At 39.1% G+C, this 19,856-nt stretch overlaps 1 protein-coding gene across 7 annotated transcripts in view; it reads left to right on the top strand.

Annotated features, from left to right (window-relative positions):
* The window catches only part of DPP6 (dipeptidyl peptidase like 6), a 1,357,728-nt gene that overhangs the window by 1,053,147 nt on the left and 284,725 nt on the right, over nucleotides 1-19,856 (top strand). For all 7 annotated transcript variants that reach the window (XR_006353239.1, XM_043966312.1, XM_043966314.1 and 4 more), the window contains exon 7: nucleotides 17,212-17,293. Coding sequence is in view for 6 of the 7 variants with exons in the window: in XM_043966312.1 (XP_043822247.1) it covers nucleotides 17,212-17,293 (82 nt within the window). In the remaining variant the exon portion in view is untranslated. The remainder of the gene's footprint in view (nucleotides 1-17,211; nucleotides 17,294-19,856) is intronic.

Below are 19,856 nucleotides of genomic sequence, written 5' to 3'. Positions count from 1 at the left end.
TAAATTAGATATTTACCAAAACTTTTCACAGTGCTCTGAACAGAAGAGGTGTTTTATAGATGTATGTTGAATTGCACTGTGGAATTAATTGGGACCCTGAGCTAAGAATGTGGTTGCGGGATAGAAAGGAGGAGATGGGTAGAAAAGTTATTGTGAAGGCAGAATCAAGAGAAGTTGATGACTGATTAATTGTGGGTTGTGAGAAAGAGAAAAGAATCCAAGATAATGCTGACCTTTTAAGTCTGGAAGACTGAGAGGATGGCAGTCCTGTAAATGAAAGAAGGAAGTTAAGAGAAGGGGCAGCTTTTAGAAGGAAGATAACTTTGTAATTTGTTGTTTGAAGAACTAGTGGGATGGGGATGTCCAGAAATAAGATAGTACTTTTTCCCTAATTCAGGAAGAAATGTGGGACTTGAACTCCAGGGAGATGTCTGAGTTATATATCCAAATTTAGAATCTGCTTAGAGATGATATTTGATGCCATAGGAGTAGATAAGAGAAAAAAATAAAGGGATAGAGCTAACCACTGAGGCTTGCCAAACTATGCCCATATTATATGAACCCAAAGAGGAAGTGGAAGAAGAGTGAATGAAGGAGCAGCCAGAAAGGTAGGTATAGAACCAGGAGAGACCTGTGTCACAGAGACAAAGAGAGGAAAGAATTCAAAGAAGGAGGGAATGGTCACCAGTGTCAATTTCTGCAGAGACCAAAGAAACTGAAACCCAATACAGTTCCCATGGTGAAAAGCTCTGGAACCACTGTAGATTGTATTTATAATTTATTTTTGCTCCAAAATAAGTTTTAGGATCATTCCATTCCCCTATTCAGTAAGAGAAAGTACTGTGACCACCCCCCACTCTCTCACCTCCCAGCACTCCAGTCAAGAGGAAGACAATACCAGTGAATGGGATTTAGAAAGCTAAGAGGCACCAGTAAAGGGAATAGGGGGTTGGGGGGAGGAAGAAGGAAAGAAAAAGTGTCTGAATGGTTTGGAAGGAAGATAAGATAACCCCTTTCTGAATTGCTTACATTAGCATCTCTCCATTTTTAAAAGTGTTCTTCTTTGTCCTTTCAAAAACTCATTATTTTTTGCCTATCTCTATGACTTGAGATCTCACTTTGCTTGTGACACATGCTAAAAGCACCAGCTCTGGGTCTGCAAGTATTTTAGGCTCACTTGCTTCCTCATGCCTCCTTGTTCTATAATGGAGGTTTACTGAAGGTCAGGATGAGAAGGCCCTTGAAATGATCAAAAACGTGTTTAATGCCTTGTGATGTCAGGGGAAACTGGAGAGAAAGAAGTGAAACCTTTTTTTTTTCTTCTGAGGATCATCAGGAAACACAGATAGTGCTGTGGGAGGTATCTTTGGCAGCCAACTGAACACTGGACCCAGGGTTGGGAAGACCAGTGTTCAAATGTGACCTCAAACACATACTAGCTTGTGTGACCCTGGGCAAGTCACTTAACCTCTGTTTGCCTCAGTTTCTTCATCTCCATGATGGGGATAATAATAGCACCTACCTCTCAGGGTTGTTGATGGATCAAATAAGAAAATATTTGTAAATTGTTTAGAATAGTGCCTAGCAGGTATTAGGTGCTTATATAAGCTTATTCCTTCCCCCCCAGACCTCAGAGAATTTTTATTCAGGATGTAGAGCAATAGTAATAGTTTTTATATAGCACATTAAGGTTTGCAAGGAACTTTAAATACATTTTGTTATTTGATCGTCACCACCCTGTAAGTAAATGCTATTATTGTCCTCATTTTTACAGATGAGGAAACTAAGTCTCAGAAACCTGAAGTGATTTTCCCAGGGTCACAGAGTTAGTAAGCATCTGCAACAGGACTTCAAGTCCAGAACTCTACCTATTATGCCACCTGGCTGTTCACAAGTCATGTAGGCAGCATGCTTTAATAAAAATAGCACCTGATTAGGAAACGGAAGGCATGGATTCAAAGACCAGCTTTGGCTTTTACTGTCAATGAAACTTGAGGCAGTTTACATGCTCTTTCTGGGCCTCAGCTCCTCCATCCATGAAATGAGGAGATTCAGCTCTAAGGCTCCTTTTAGCCCTCAGTTCTCTGTTCTCTGGATGGTAGAGTCACAGACCTCAGAGATCACCTAGTTCAGCCTCAGACAGTGCAAGATTGGGATCTGAACTAAAGCCCTTGGCTCTGGGTCCAGGGTCTTTTAATGGTGTCACTGCTTCATTTTGGGGGGCCTGTTCTGTCCTCCTCCTTTCCAAAGAGCAGGCCCTTTGAGCCACTTTAGAAACTGGATCCGTTTGTTCATGGGGATTTAGTAATAGCCACATTTCACACAGAAGCAATGGAAATCTACATGGACTCATTGCGTTGTTAAAAATCAGTGGTCTGGGGGCAGCTAGGTGGAGCAGTGGATAGGGCACCGGCCCTGGATTCAGGAGTACCTGAGTTCAGGTCTGGCCACAGACACTTGACACTTACCGGCTGTGTGACCCTGGGCAAGTCACTTGGCCCCCATTGCCCCACAAAACAAAACAAAACAAAAAAAAATCAGTGGTCTCACGGTCCTCCCCATTGTTCATGGATGTGTGAAGTTGGAGGGAGTGTCAGATGGACACGCTCCTAGGCCACTAACACATCAGACTTAGCTCAGTCATATCATAGATCAGCCATGAGTGGGACTTAAGAGTAGTTCTCTCCCAAGGTGTTTGTGAGAATCAAGTGGAAAAAATTATATATATATATATATATATATATATGTATATATATATATATATATATATATGTGTGTGTGTGTGTGTGTGTGTGTGTGTGTATGTATGTATATATATGTGTGTGTGTATATGTATATGTATGTATATGTATATGTAAACAACTTAGTACAGTGCCTGGCACTTCATTGTTGTCCAGTTATTTCAAGCCCCATATTGGGGTTTTCTTGGCAAAAATACTGGTTTACTATTTCCTTCTTTGGCTTATTTTACAAATGGAGAAACTGAGGCAAACAGGGTTAAGTGACTTGCCCTGGGTCACATGGCTAGACCTGATGTGAACTCAGGGAGATGAGTCTTCCTGATTCCGGGCCCAGTATTCTATCCATTACATCACTTAGCTGCTGCTCACCTGACACATAGTACACTATATCTATATCTATATGTATGTGCGTATGTTAGCCATTTGTTAAAGCATTATGTCCAGCATATTAGGGAGCCTCACAAAGTAATGGAGAGTGTTGGACTCATCTCTGATATTTACAAGCCCTGTGACCATAGGTGACTTATCCTCTCCAAACCTCAGACTCCCTATCTGTAAAACAGGAATAATAATTTCTGTAATACAAATTCACAAGAGAATATATGTAAATATATATGTAAAATACTTTGTATACTTTTGAGTGCTACAGAAACATAAATTATCCTTATCTCCATTTAGACACTATTCATCTACACACATACATAATACATGAGAAGTAAGACACAATAACGCATTAATACAAGGTAACCAGTTAGCTACCTGTCACATAGTAGAGCTAGATCCATGTTAAAAAACAAAAACATAAAACAGATAAATTTTGATTGAGGAAAGGGGAATGTGGGGGGTACTGAAATAGAGAGAGTTTCCTAGTAAATGCAAGAAAGTTTGAGTGGGGCCAGAGAGTAGAGATCTGAGCAACCTTCAATTAAATAATTGAAAGGAGTCAAAAAAGGGGTCCTACTATGTACAAGGCATCGTGCTACAGTAAAAAGAGAAAATACCACAGTCTCTACTGTCAAGCAGCTTGCATTCTAATGGGCAGATGTACAGGTAACTGTGGTCCAACATCAATATAATTTGATAGAAGAGATGGCTAGATTAGGTGCTTTTAGAAAATTAAGGAGAGAAAGAGCTCACTTTCAGCTGGGAGGATCAGGGAAGGATTCTTGGAGGAGATGGCACCTGAACTGAGCCAAGAAGGATTTAGCAGTCAGAGATAAGGAAGATTCTATGTGTGGGGAATGGACTAGCCATGTGTAGAGGTGGAGACTGGGCAGTATTAGCCACTTTGACTGAAATGGGAAGTGAATGAAGTGGATTTGTGTGAAATCAGACCATAAGGATAGACGGGCTACAGTCATTCAATCAACTAACAAGGATTTATTAAGGGCTTATGCTATGCAAGGCATGATGCTTTAAAAAAAAAAGAAAAAAAAGGCAATAACAATCCCTGCCCTCGATGAACTTACATTCTAGTGGGGAAAACAACAAGTATGTGAACAACTAGAGACAAGATAAATAAAGAGTAGATGGAAGGTAGACTGGGCGGGGGTGGGGGGGTGGGGGGGAGGTCTAATATTTCTGTTGGGCAGAGGTAGACAGAAAAGGCTTCCTGTAGAAGGTGGTATTTGAGCTAAGGTTCAAATTCAGAGGGTGGTACTGTGGTTAGAACACTGGACCTGGAGTCAGGAAGGCCTGAATTCAATCTGCCCTCACACACTTATTAGCTGTGCGAAGCCTGGCAAATCAATCACCTAACTTCTGTTTGCCTTAATTGTCTCACCTGTAAAATTGAGGTTATAACAGCACCTACTTCCTAGAGTTGTGGTGAGGACCAAAGGAGACAATAATTGTAAAGCATTTAGCACAGTACCTGGCATATAATAGGTGCTTAATAAGAATTGTTCATTTTCTCCTTTCCCCTTAAAGGAGGCCAGGATGTTCTCAGAGGGGGAAGTGAGAAGGGAGTGAATTCCAGACTTAAGGACAGAGACCAGATATGGAGTGTTGTGTGTAAGGGATACCTCACAGTTGAGGACAGGGACTTTGGCCTCTTTTTGTATCCCCAGTTCTTAGCATGGTGCCTCGGTACATAGTAGATGCTTAGTAAATGTCTCATAAAGTGAATCGGTCCTTAGAGGATATGGCGGGGAGTAAAATATAAGAAGACTGGACAGGTAGGATGGAGCCGGCTTGTGAAGAACTTTAAATACCAAACAGAAATTTTTTGTTTGATCCCGGATGTAATAGGAAGCCACTAGGGCTTATTGAATAACAGTAGGTTGACATGGTCTGACCTCTATTTTAAGAAATTCACTCTGGCAGCTTAGAGAAGGATGAACTAGAGTAGGGAACGAGTTGAGGAAGGGATTTCAGTTAGAAGCCTTTTGAATGTTGGCATATTGGAGGCAGGGGAGGTTAACAAGAGAGAGACACCAAGGATCAAAGACAGATTGGGCATATCTTACAATTTTACTTCAACCTAGAACTGTTTATCCCTATTATTTCAAAGAAAAACCCCAGGCTGACAGTATGCCATGTTCTCTGTGTGTAGTCAGGAAGAGGAAAAAGAGTCAGGCTGCTCCTCTGGAACCTACATCCTCCTTTATTTCACTTTAGAGAGCTTATTATTTGTAGATAAGAGGGGCAGTGTAGTAAATAGAAGAGTGACTTTGGAATAAGAAAGACCCCTCCCTTTGATAGCTACTGGCTCTGGGCTTTCCTACTAAACATTTAACCTCCAAATGTCCCCAACAATTCTTTAAGACTAAGTTACTGAAGAATTGCCTGTCTACTTTTTGTGGAAAAGGTTTTCTCATTGAAAGTTCTAGACACAGATATAATCATGGATCCTAACCAAAAAGTTAAAAAAAAAAAAAAAAGAAAAGAAAAGAAAAAAAGGATACAGAATAAGTTCCTTAACAACCCTATCAGTAAGAGAGTATAATTTTATTGTCCCCATTTTATAGATACAGAAACTAAGGCTCAGACCAGTTAAGTGACTTGCAAAAGATCATGTGGCTAGTAAAAATCAGAAGCTGGAAGTCATGGGTTTTTTTAAACCAACTCCAATTATTTTATATTTTAATTTTTTAATAATAAATATAATATTAACATTAGAATTAAAGGTAGGGCTCCACCAAGTATTTTCCAGTGAAAGGAAAAGGAGTCAAATAACTGGTAGTAGGCTTATCGAAATGCTCTCTTCATTAGTTTTTTTTTCAAATTCCTCTAAATTATTTTATGAAAACAAATACAGGCTAAACATGATGGCTCATGCACATAATCCCTACTCTTGTGGGACTCTGAGGCTGATGAACACTTAAGCTTCAGAGTTCTGAGCTGCAGTAGGTCTAAAGCTGATTGGGTATCCACAGTGTGGCACCAATATAGTGAGCCCCAAGGACTGGATGGGCTAGCAAACTGTATGGGGTGGGGGAGGGCAAACTAGCCCTGGTCAGAAAAAAGAGCAAGTCAAAGGGTCCATGGGTGGCTGGAGTGGAATTGGGCCCATGGGTAGCCAGGTTACTTATAGCCATGGCAAATTAGGGAGACACAGTATTCTAAAAAGAAAACACAAATTATACCACACTCATTCCTACCCCCTAAATTTAAAATGATTCATGCCCTCTTTTGCTTATTGCTTGAATAAGCAAAACTGGAGCAGATTCTATTATTATTTCCCATGGTGAGACCAATTAATTTTCTTCTTCGTGAATCATTTCTCACCAGTCTGTGCCCATCTCAGAGTCAGTAGATCACAGTCTGTGAGGGGTGTGAGAAACCTCACTGTTCATTTGTGAGAATAAACTGTTCAGCAGGGAAGAAGCATCTAGTAGGACAAAAACAGCCACTGAGTGTGAAGCGAAGTATGAATGAAGGCAGACTGTCACTGAGTGATCTAAGATGAACAAAAATGAAATCTTTACCTTCTTTCCATTTTAGCTTCTAGGTTGAGTCAGTGATGCTATCAACATTTGTTCCCACAGGAATAACAGGATTAGCCTGACCTTTCTAGCAGGCCCTGTATTTCTCTTTGATCTAAATGAAAAACTTCCCAGGCTTGATTTTCGCTTAGCTTTTTGGATTTATCATTCCCCCTCTCCTTTTTGAGTTCAAAGTTGGACGTATCCCTTAAGTAATTCAGGGATCAGATTAGAACCAAATAAATAGTTGTGCAAGCATGGCCAGATCCCTCCACAGAAATGTGTCTCAGTTTTCTCATCTGGAAAGTGACAGGATTATTCTTAGTGATCTCCAAGGTCCCACTCATTTCTCTTGTTCTATAAATAGTATGCTACCATATACTTCAGATCTCAACAGGATCTCTTAGGATCTTATTGCTATAAAAAGAGGACAAAATATTTTGGAGGGATGGGAGGTTGTTTTTATAGTTGAGATCCACAAATCTCTTCTAAGAACAGGAAAGGCACATGAAGCTCTAGTTGCACACTATTGGGCTTCACTTCCTCAGTTGTGAGGGGCAGCGGGGTGAGTGGGAGAGAGAGCCAGCCCTGAAGCCTGAGAAAACCAGAATTCATCTCTCACCTCTAGCATGCTAACTGTGTGACCCTGAGAAAGTCATTCGAACTCTTAGGGATCTAGGCAACTCTAAGACTCTAAGTTTCAGAGAAGATGCTAAATCATTTTGGTAGAGGGAGTTCCCACAATGGGTTCCCTGTTCTACTGAAAGCACAGGTCCAGTTCCTACCCCTAACCTTATGACTCCAGGAGTCAAAGCTTCTACATGATGATTCTTCTTCTTCTTAAGTGGCTGCCTAATCTGGTTCCTTAGACTGGCATGAAAGTGACCCTGAACTCCCACTTCCAATGGAGCCCAAACTTTGGAATGCATTGAGTTTGGGCTTGTTGATAGACCATCTTTTATCCAAAACTGACCTGACTGACTAGGTTCAGAGATTCTTAGGACCAAAGAATTGGCCACTAGGTAATTCTTTATTGGCAACAACAACTTCTAAGAATATCTATGAAAATGTAGAGGGATTACCACTTGTTTCAGTGGAAGAAGTGCCCACATCAATTTAAAAAACCCTTTTTTTTCAAACTATCAAAGAAGATCACTATTCAAACAAGTAGTATTGCAATTAAAAAATCTCTAAAACAAAAGGATCCCAGTTATTGGGCTCTTCTTTTCCAAGTACTATATATCCTCTAAGGAATAAACGCAATAATGATGATTATGATGATTATAATGAATTGATAGGAAAGCATTCATTATAGTAATAGTTAATATTCATACGGCACATTTAATGTTTGCAAAGCCTTTTGACTATATTATTCCAGTTATTTTTCATAGCTACCCTATAAGTGATGTTGTTATCTCCATTTGAGGAATGAGGAAACAAAGGCTGAGGGCAGTTAAAGCTTTCTAAATACAAGATCATTGCTCTTTACACAACTTATACTGCAGAAGTAATAATAGAATTACTATCATCACCCCTTGAGAAGTCATGGAGAAAGGCAAGGGTACCAGGAGACTGAAAATGGGCCCATCTTGTTTTCAAAAAGGAAGAAAAGTGTTTTCCTGAAACCATAGACCTATAACCTTCATCTCAAATTTCAGTTAAAAGGATAGAATAGAAAGCTAAACAGTACAAAAGAACTGAGAGAATAAAAAAAAATAGAGGAGCTACAGAGTTTTGTCCTTGGCTTCATCCTGCTTAACAGAGTACAGTTGACTAAAAGAGAGAAAGGATGTACCATCCCTTTGTGTTTATTACTTGTTGATTACTTAAACACTTGACCATGTGTGAACACACACTCCCGCACACAGAACCTTTTTATTGAGTAGAGCAAATGCAGCCTTAAAGGCTGACTTCCAACAAGTTATCTCCCTTTCATATGTCAAAGTTATATCTGTGTAGGATGGTAATGTAGAAAGAGCCCTGTATTTGTGTTCTAATTCTATCACTATCATTTATTTCTTGTACAACCTTGTATAAGTCCCCTTATCTCTAAGGACCTCAGTTGCATTATATTTATTTATTTGTTTATTTATTTGTCTGTTTGGGGGGGGTTTGTTTGTTTTTGTGAGGCAATGAGGGTTAAGTGACTTGCCCAGGGTCACACAACTAGTGAGTGTCTGAGGTCAGATTTGAACTCAGGTCCTCCTGAATCCAGGGCTGGTGCTTTATCTACTGTGCCATCTAGCTGCCCCAGTTGTGTTATATTTAAAATTAAGGGGTTAGACTAGAGGACCTCTAAGAAAATTACCAGCTCTAAATCTATGATTTTTTATTTTTATTTTATTTTATTTTTTTTGCGCAGGGCAATCAGGGTTAAGCAACTTGCACAGAGTCACACAGCTAGTAAGTGCCAAGTCTCTGAGGCTGGATTTGAACTCAGGTCTTTCTGAATCCAGGGCTGGTGCTTTATCCACTGCTCCACCTAGCTGCCCCCAAATCTATGATCTTCTAAACATTTTAAATAGTGAATTGAATATATCGTAATTCTGGGATAGATAGCAACTGTGATTTCTAGTATGTCAGAATGAGGATTCAAAATTAGGCTATAGTGATGGCTCCAAACCTGTAAGATGGAATTTAATATGAGTAAATATAAACTCTTCCATCTAGATTTTAAAAAATATATTTTGTACTTAATGAGAAAAAGATCTAGTGTTTTAAATTGATAATAAAGCTTGGATAGGATAGTGATCTTGGAGTCAAGAATACCTGAGTTCACATCTAACCTCAGATACTTACTAGTTGTGTCACCCTGGACAAGTCACTTAACCTCTTTTTGCCTCAGTTTTCTTAACTATAAAATGGGAATAATAGCATGATTTACCTTTCAAGGTTGTTATAAAGATTAAATGAGTTAATGTTTATAGAAAATATTTAATATAGTGCATGGGACATAGAAGGTACAATTGTTGTTCTTCATTTGTTTCAGTAGTGTCCAACTCTTCATGACCCCATTTGGGGTTTTGTTGGCAAAGATAGTGGGGTAGTTTGCCATTTCCTCTTCTAGCTCATTTTATATATGAGGAAACTGAGTCAAACAGGGTTAAGTGACTTGCCCAAGGTCACACAGCTAGTAAATGGCTGAGGTCAGATTTTAACTCAGGAAGATGGGTGTTACTGACTCCAAGCCTAAATACCATCCACTGTGCCACCTAAGTGCCCCACAGAAGACACAAGATACACGCTTATTTCCTTTCCTTCCTTCCCCATTATAATCTAGTAATATGATGAACTACTGGGGGAAAAAGAAGCTAATACAGCCTTAGGTTGTATAACTGCATTAAAGTGTCCAGAGCAAAGGAGATAAAAGTATCACTGAGTTTTAATCTACAGAAATTCACACATGTCTGGTACTAACTGCACTCTTAGGCACAGCACTTCAAGGATATTCACCAAATAGGGAGCAAACAGGATGGTGAGAGGTCATTAAACATTCTCATTAAGGGGCACAGAATGTTTAATATGGAGAAGACTTAAGGGGTACAGAATTGTAGTTTTCAAAATATTTGAAAGGGGTGTCATACCAAAAACATACTTGTTCTAGGTGTACCTACAAAGCAGAATGAGAATGAATAATGTCAAAGAGAGTTCATTTTTGATTCAGTACAAAGATCTTTATGACTATATGAAGCTTTCCAACAATGAAAAGGAGTGATTTTTTGGAAGTAATGTTCTTCACATTATGAACATTGTTCAAGGTACATGAGCATCTACCAGGAGAACTGCAGGATGCATCCCTGCATTGGGAAGGTGCTTGATCAAAGATCTCTTCCAAGTCAGTAATATTGTAATAGCATGAAATTATTTGAATTGTCCTGATACTGATTGCATTGGAATTGGAGAATCTTTAAAAAGATCACCTAAAGTCATTCTCTCATCTTTTCTAGAAACTCACCCCATTAGAATTCTTCATTCCATTATAGAACACTAGACACGAAGTCAGAAGACCCAGCACGTCTCAAAGCCACCCCTGCCACTCCCTTCCCTGACAGGTCCCTAAACTTCTCTGGGTCTCAGTTACCTCATCCTTAGAATGAAAGGTTTGGATTAGATGATATATCTAAGGTCTCTTCTGACCTAAAATCCTATAAATTGTGAATGATTAGTTTGGGATCAGCCCCATCTCTTTGGCTGAGTCTGTTGTAGCCCAGTGACTCACTCCTGGGTCTCTGAAGTAATTTATTTGATCTCATTCCCTATAGAAAACCACTCTAATAGAATTGTTTGTTTGGCATTTCCCCGAGATAGGATAATTGAATAGGTAATAGGAATCATACAGTATCTCACTGTAAAAGGATGAACTTGGATATAACCCCAGCGACTTGACAAAGGCCAAGACATTGCTACCCCAATAGTTCACTCATGGCCTTATGAAGTCATTTGCTTGTCTATCATCTACACAGAGATAGTTATTCACTGATCAATAATAATGCCTTACATCCATATAGTATCTCATTAATTTTACATCTCCTCATAGAGCCAAGCACAGTGCTTTGCACAGAAATGGTATTCAGTAAGTTATTAAATTAATGAATGATGCTTTACAAATTGTGAAATGAGCACAGCTAATCCAATTTTCTTATCTGATCCTTTCATAAACCTGTAAGGTGCAGACATGGCCTATATTTTTAGCAGTAGAAAGAATTCAGACTGTAAACTCCATAGATCTGACTTTCAGTGCCAGCTCTATCCGTGTGATTTTTGCCCAAGGGATTTCTCTCTGGGCCTAGCTTCCTGACCAACAAAATAAGAGTAAGATAAGATGATTTCTAGTGTCCCTTTAGGTTCTGAATTTGTAGTCTGATGACCTTCCTAGGCACATCTGTAAACTTAAGGGCATTATTGAATGAGGATATCTGAAATTTCTTCTAGGTTTGAATCAACGATCCTATGGTCCCCATTTCACATCTGGGGAAAGCAAGTCTAAGAGAAGTTATGATTTACTCCAAATTGAATAGCCAGTAAGTGGTAGATCTGGTACTATAAGTCTTTGAACTCCTAGTGCTATTTCCTCATGCTAGGATGCGTTCCCACTGTTTATAGATGCGTCAAATGTGTTGGCAAGTAGGGATGAATTTCTTTCAACTTGACAAAAGTAGTAAAGGTCTCCCATTGCATGAATGAGAAAATGCTAATAGAAATTTAAATGCATGTATAACCTTGGCATATTGCAACTGCTGTTTTTGTAATCTTGGGAGGCACATTATCCACTCAGTGATACCCTTTTCAGTTAACATTTTTACAGTTGTTAAATTAGAAAGAGGTTAATCCCCTGTTGTTCCTGAATAACTTAGGCACCTATTTGGAAAGCACAAGCTAACAAAATGAATTTCAAAATCAAATAAGGTTACAGAATTTAAACAGCATTTCTCTCTAATCTGCTTTCCAGTCTTTTGTGCCTGACAAAATTCCAAAGAAACCCAGACTGGTCTGATTCACTATGTTTGTTCATCTTGCCCAGTGTTTTTAGAACAGTTCCTGACTGAAATCATGGGTGTGAACAAGATCTAGGTCATGATGAAGGGAGTAGGTTAATCCTCGTTGATTTCCTCATCTGTCAAATGGGGCTAATACAACCATGTAAGACTGAAAGGAGGTAATAAATGTGGGAACCTTTAGAAAAGTGAAAATATACTCTGAATATCAGGGAATATCGACTTTACAAGACTGCCAATCTAGAGCTGGAAGGAACTTTATGGGTCACCTAGTCCAACCCATTTGTGTTACAAATGAGGAAACTAAAGGCCAAGGAGACTAAGTGAACTATCCAAGGTCCCAGATGTACAAGGCTTTGAAGGCAGGATTAAAACGTATCTCTACTGTTCTTTCCATGTTGTCATTCTGTTTCTCTTTCTGTTTCCAACCAGTCCCAAACTTCTCCTTTGTAATAATGTGTGTCTGGGAGGTCTCAGTCTACATTCCTTGAGGTCAAGAATTGTTTTGTGATTGTCTTTGCATCCCTTGTACATAATAGATTCTTAATAAATATTTGTTGAATTGCCTTGGAGGTACTGTATATACTGGTATAACATTAGGGCTAAAAGAGACTCTAGCAGACTATTTATTCCAACAGTCTCCTTTTACAGATGAGGAAAGTGAGTCTTGAAAGGAGGCAGTGACGTGCCCCATATCACTTAGGTAGTGGGTGGCAGAGCCAGGTCCTTTGACTCCGTACTCACTGTTCTTTCCACCAAACCATGTGGGTAAGTTGAATGTAGAATATGGAATAAGAGGAGATACTGTCCCGCTTTTGTATTTTTACCCCTCATGCCTGGGATTTGTTGTTGTTCCATCATTTACAGTTATTTCTGACTCTTTGCAATCTCATTTGGGGTTTTCTTGGCATAAATATTGGAGTGGTTTGCCATTTCCTTCTCCAGCTCATTTTACAGATGAAAAAACTGAGGCAAACAGGGTTAAGTGACTTGCCCAGGGTCATATAGTGTCTGAGGCTAAATTTGAACTCAGAAAGATCTATCCTGGTTTGGTGCTCTATCCACTATACCCCCTAACTTTTCTCTAAGATAGTCAGTGCTTAATGAATGCACGATGACTGACTGTTGAGGCTTAGAGAGAAATGCCTGAGGTTACCCAGCAAGTTAGTGGCAGAGCTGGCTTATAAATACTGATTTCCACTTTATTGCCCTTTTCACAATGTTATACTCGACCATTACAAACTCTTTTTACTGAAACTCTTCACCTCTGGCACCACCCACTTGATTTTGTCATCTGTTATTTTGATTGTGCCATTTTCCTCTTCTTAACATGTCACATGGTTACCAGTTTACCAACAGAGAAGTATCAGGGTCTTTATCTCCTCAGTATCTTTCACCAGGGTACCCTGGACTATCACACATTTCTCATTCTCATCTGCTCCCAAACTTATCTATTCTACTTCTGCCCAAAAAAGAAAAAAATACGGGTTCAATTATAAACATCTTTGTGCGTTTTAAACACCTGTGCTTCTAAGACTTCTCCTGAACCACATATAGTACCTAGAATGCCCTTCTCAGTTCACTGCACATAAAATTCAACTTCTTTCAAAAGCACTATCCTTAACTAATAACAGAGAATGTTGGGAGTCCTTTCCAATTGGCATCTCCCATAACTCAACCTAGACCCTTTAATAGATGCATATCTCCAATCTATGGTATATTATACTCAATAGCCTTATCACTTGGCAAACTATGTCAGGTCAACAGACAGGTTGTTTTTTTTTTGAGAGGCAGTTGGTGTTAAGTGACTTGCCCAGGGTCACACAGCTAGTAAGTGTCAAGTGTCTAAGGCCAGATTTGAACTCAGGTCCTCCTGACTCAAGGGCCAGTGCTCTGTCCAGTGTGCCACCTAGCTGCCCCTAAACAAACGTTTTTTAAAGTTATGTTGATCTGTTTTGTTTTAACATTATAAACATTTACAGATCACTCCTACTTTTTGAAAGTTCTCTTGTAATAGAGTAAGACAGTTAAGTAAAACTAATAATCCAGTGACTTTATCTGAAAATGCATGTAACATTTCATATTTGTAGTTACCCTATCTCTCTATTTTTTTAAAATTTTTGTGGGTCAGTGAGGATTAAGGGACTTTCCTAGGGTCACACAGCTAGTAAGTGTCAAGTGTCTGAGGCTGGATTTAAACTCAGGTACTCCTGAATCCAGGGCCAGTGCTTTATCTACTATGCCACCTAGCTGTCCCCTCTATTTTATTTTAAAGAAAAATGAAAAGAAATTTATATTTTCTTATTCCCACTCTCAACTCATTTTTTAAGAAAATAAAAACAATCCTCTTTGTAAAAAAAAAAATCATCCTGCAAAATAAATCCCCTCAGTAGCTGTATAGAAAAATATATACTTCATTCTGCATCCTAAATAAATCACCTCTCTATAATGAATAGCTTATTTTATCATCAGTCCTCTGGAATCCTGGACAGTCATTGCATTGATCATAATTATACCTTTCAAATTCATTTGCCTTTAGACTATTATTGTTATTCTATACTTTTCAGAAAGCATTTAGTAAGTACTTACCATGTGCCCAGCACTGTGCTGAATACTAGTGATACAAAGAAAAGCAGGTTCTAGACAGAGATTTGATATTTATTGTAGAAGAAAATCATGATGGAGATACTATTTTTTTGCACACCTTGGGATAATAGCTATTTTTCCCACTCAAGCAGTTCATGGCTCCCAAGCTTTGGGTGATCAGTACCTTTCCCTTTCTAGATACATATAAAAGAGAATATAACTGTCCTCATCCCATAATTATAAAGATGCGGCCTCTCCTAGCTGCATAGCCAATGGAAAGAGGCTTGCAACAATTGGAATGATGCCCCCTGCTGGAGACATACTGTAGAAAAGCTCCGCCATGAAGTGAAGGTCTTTGAGGGCAAGACCAGGAGTCTTTTCTTTGGTGTCAGGAAGTGACGTTTGCTTGTGGGAGGAAGAAGGGGGGAGCCTGGCAGTCTGACTCTCGCTCTTTCCTGTGGAATCTGGCGGAGAGCAGAGCTAGAAATGCGCTTTCCCTTTAATAGAAAGATGAATGTAGGCCTTTCTCTCTCTCTTTACCAAATTCTTATTCTCCTTAATAAATGCTTAAAAGTCTAACTCTTGCTAAAGCTTATAATTTATTGGTGGCCACTCATTAGATATTTTTGACAGTTTAGCTAGAATTTTAGTCCTTTAACAGGCTGTTGCCATCTATGTGGTGAGAGAATAAAGGATGTCTTCTCCCAGAAGCAGGATGCTTCTGAGGGAACTGTAGGATTGAGTGAACCACACTGACTCCATCTTTTGACTCAGTTTTGGAGATAGCTTAGTTTCCTTCTTCATTCAGTTATGGGTTTAGTACAATTGTCTGTCTTATAAGACAGACTTTGTGGGAAAACTTTATTGTATTCTTTGAACCTAGCCCTGCATGACTGGGAAGCTGTACCACTTCTACCTGTTGGTAAGGACCTATAGGTTATACTCACCAGAAACCCAGTCAGATCCAAAGTTTGATGCAAGGAGTTTTGTCACAATTATGCATCTCAAGATATATGTGTGTGTGTATTATGTATGTGTATGTATATATTCCATATTCTACATATATTATCCATGCATATAATACACACACATATATATGTGTGTTGTTAAGGGTCGCCAAACTTTGAGATTTAAAATTCTAGCTAAACTGTCTAAAATATCTGAGTGGTTGCCAATAAATTATAAGCTTTAGCAAGAGTTAGACTTTTAAGCATTTATTAAGGAGAATAAGAATTTGGTAAAGAGAGAGAGAAAGGCCTAGATTCCTATCTATTAAAGGGAGAGCACATTTCTAGCTCCGCTCTCCACCAGAGTCCAGAGGAAAGAGCCTGAGACTGAGCGCCAGTCTCTTCCTTCCTCCTCCCACTAGCCCGTGTCACTTCCTGACGCGAAAGAAAAGACTCCTGGTCTTGCCCTCAAAGACCTTCGCTTCATGGGCGGAACTCTTCTACAGTAAGTCTCCAGCAGGTGGTGTCATTCCAATTATTACAGTGTGTATGTGTGTATGTGTATGTGTGTGTGTGCGTGTATATATATATATGTGTATATATATTTTATATATATATATATATATAAAATCTGAAAACTGGTCCCATATTGGTCAATTAGTTACTATTTCTTTGCTCTTTGGTTTGAATACAGACACTTGAGTTGGAGTGGGGTACCTCTTTTTCTGATTTCAGGGAATTGTACCTTTTTTCTCTCTTCTTCCCAACTTGGAAAGCCCCTAATCTTTCCTCCAGTTAGAAATCAGATTGCCTATTTCTATATCCTGGTTTTTATGCTGTTAATTGTTATCTTTTGATGTATAAAAATCTCTCTTTCCCTCTTTTCAGGGTTCAGTGCCAAAGCTGAGGAGGTCTCATCCTGATTTGTTATGCAATTGGCAGGCATCGCTTAATAAATTAATATGCTTGGAAGCTTGAACATTTGTTTCCTCAGTTATTTCATCTTTCACCCACCTCACCTCCATGTTAGATGATCTGAACATTCAGCAAAGCCCCTGTTACTCTTGAATCATGAATTTAGAATTTATAAAGACTTAACTGGAGTTAAATTGACCTTGCAGTGTGTTTAGGAGCATTTGCTTGGAATGTCAAAGATGGGGATGGAAATATCATGGACTTAGGAGTGTTGCTATATACTTCAATTTTTCATCTTGACTGTTCTGGATAGTTTAAAATTTGATCAGTGTGCCATTCTTGCTTGCTTTCTCTTTTCTTTTGATGAATATTTACCATTTGGACTAGGCAGTGATGGACTCCTTTCAGTTCTTTGTATATTTTACACATGCAAGGAATTATAATGGAAATTGAGTGAGATATCTTGTATACTAATCAGACAGAACTCCTTGTAATTGGTGCACAGGGAAGGGAAAGGACTGTGGATGTGGGCAGAAAAATGAAGTCCAAACATGTAAAATCCTTGAGTTCCACTGATTTTTCTCAATGTGTTTCTTTTCAGAGATCCTCAAAGTTTGGATCCTCCAGAAGTCAGCAATGCAAAACTCCAGTATGCAGGGTGGGGCCCTAAAGGTCAACAGTTGGTAAGCAAAAAATGAAGTAAAATGATGATGTTTTCATTTAGTTTGTATTTATGTGGGAATTGGGGAAGGACTTAATGATGGATCTTGAGGATATCTCTCTAATTTCAGGAAAAATAGCATTTTGTGTTGCAAATTCATCTCACTTTATATAATCAGCTTACTAAATCACCAATAAATAATTTTAAGTAAATCTTATTTTAAGCAGGATTGACAGTGTAGCATGTGGAATAAATAGGCAGCCTTAGGTGTCAGGAAGACTTGGGTTTACATCCTACTTTTGACATAGCTTTGTGACGATAAGCAGGTCACTTAATTTCTCGGTGCCCCCAGACAATTCTGTACAACAATAAATATAAATGAGTTACTGATCTATATTGGTGAAAAGAATTTTCATGTTTAAAGTTGCCTACACTAACAAAAATCACAAATCTGAACCTTTACTACAGCCAAAATAAATACACACACATACTCGAAAATTTATAAGAACCTTAAAAAGACTCCTTACAAAATAGGGGCAGCTAGGTGGTACAGTGGATAAAGCAACAGTCCTGGATTCTGGAGGAACTGAGTTCAGATCCAGCCTCAGACACTAGCTGTATGACCCTAGGTAAGTCATTTAATCCTCATTGCCCCACAAAAGTGAAAGAAAAAGAAAATTATCTTGTAATATAAGCAATCATTTTGTGATTTCCCCTCCCCTCCCCTGCAAGACTTCTTACAATAGAGCTCACTAGTAATGGTTAAATTTCAATTCCACTAAGGGACCTAAAATTTAAAAGGTCAAGTAAACAGGCTATTAGGGCAGAGTTTGTGGGCTTGAATGATTTTTTATGAGATCTGAATTGAATTGAAAGACAGTCTGACCATGGTGTCCAATGTTTCTCTATGTAACCAATATAGACCTCACTGAAATGCACCTCCAGTAGAATGGGCTACTAAGGGAGGTGGGGGAATTTCACTTCACAGATGTCAGAAAGGATTGGCTTAAGGAATCACGGAAAGAGGTTGGTCAAATACTGCCAAAGCTAAGCATACTTCAGTAGAAAGGCTGGAAGTCAGGGGAGTTTCTGGTCCACATCAAGGAACCTGCTGAGTTGGTGGATTTTGTGACTGGGTGAATTCTTACCCATTAGAGTCCAGTAGATTATCTCTCAGCCCCAGCTATGATTCAGACAAGCGCTTCAGAAGTCCTGTCTCATCCTATAATTCCACCTCAAGAAATCTTACTAATTCTGCAAAACTAGGAGTCTGATGAGCATATGGGAACACCTTTGTAATATCCCACCACCATTCTATGCTTCTGCACCTTTAAAAGCTGATCAAATAAAGTTGAATTTCTCAACCTTTCTGTTCCTGAAATAGCACAGAATTGATCATTTCTGAAAGGCCTACTGATGGGGACATGTTAAGTTGGGCTGTCAAGTATCTTTGGGAATTAAATTGTCTTATTTAATGCTATCCCTGTTTCTCTAGTACTGGATAAACCCCATATTCTAGGGTCATTTCAGAGAAACAGGAGATTTGTATATGCCTCGAAGCCATTTGAGCTTTTACTACAATCTAACCGCCCCACAAGCTTGGGGATCCAAGACAACTGCTTGGAAATTATAATAGTCACGTCATGTCACAGAGGAAAAGGACTGAATATATAGCCTAAGTCTGGAGAGGAATTGAAGCAGAACTATGCATCCATCAACACAGCTAAGTTAATCAGTCCCCCTGGGGCTCTATTACTCATGCAAATAATTATGCTTTACTAGAAGACTCTTAAATATCTAAAATCCTTTAAGGTTCAAGAGAATTAATATCTAAAAGTGAAATTCATTGAGTTCTAGTAGAGGAAGGGATATTTGGGGTAGGAACAGCCTTCCCAGTGTCCAACAAATCAATCCTCCCTCTTTCAATCCACATCTTCATCTTATCCAACACTTAACAGTATCTGGCATGTAATAGGTGAGTAATAAATACTTAGTTACTCTGTTTCATTAATATTGACTGACTGACATGTCCCCATATAGCATAAGACCCATTAGACCATCGCATTCTATAATATTACTTGACTTTGTTGTGTAGGAGAATGAAATATGACATAGTGATTAGACATTTTTATTTCTTTGACAATAACAAAAGAAGCACAGGGATAGGGTCTGAACATGTGATTTCATTGCTATAAGATACTCCCTTTGTCATTGTAAATCAGCACCTTCTCTGTAAGTTATAATCTTGGAGAGTTACCGTGAGCACTGAAAATTAGGCTACTTGGCCAGGGTCACATAACCTGGGTATGTCAGTCACAGGATTTGAATTCAGATCCTCTTGACTTTGAGGTCAGTAGCTTGCATACCTCTCTCTCTCTCTCTCTCTCTCTCTCTCTCTCTCGCTCTCTCTCGCTCTCTCTCGCTCTCTCTCGCTCTCTCTCTCTTGCTCTCGCTCTCCCTCTTTTCCTCTCTCCTTCCCTCTCCCTCTCTCTCTCCCCTCCTCCTCTCCTCTCCTTTCCCCCTCCTTCCCTTTCTCCCCCCTTTTCTCCCTCCCCATCTTTCCTTCTCCCCCTCTCTCTCCCCTC

This window comes from Dromiciops gliroides, chromosome 5 (genome assembly GCF_019393635.1).
Source record: "Dromiciops gliroides isolate mDroGli1 chromosome 5, mDroGli1.pri, whole genome shotgun sequence".
NCBI classification, from domain to species: domain Eukaryota; kingdom Metazoa; phylum Chordata; class Mammalia; order Microbiotheria; family Microbiotheriidae; genus Dromiciops; species Dromiciops gliroides.
The sequence above is the reverse complement of the archived record's forward strand: the minus strand, read 5'-3'. Positions and strand labels throughout refer to the sequence as shown.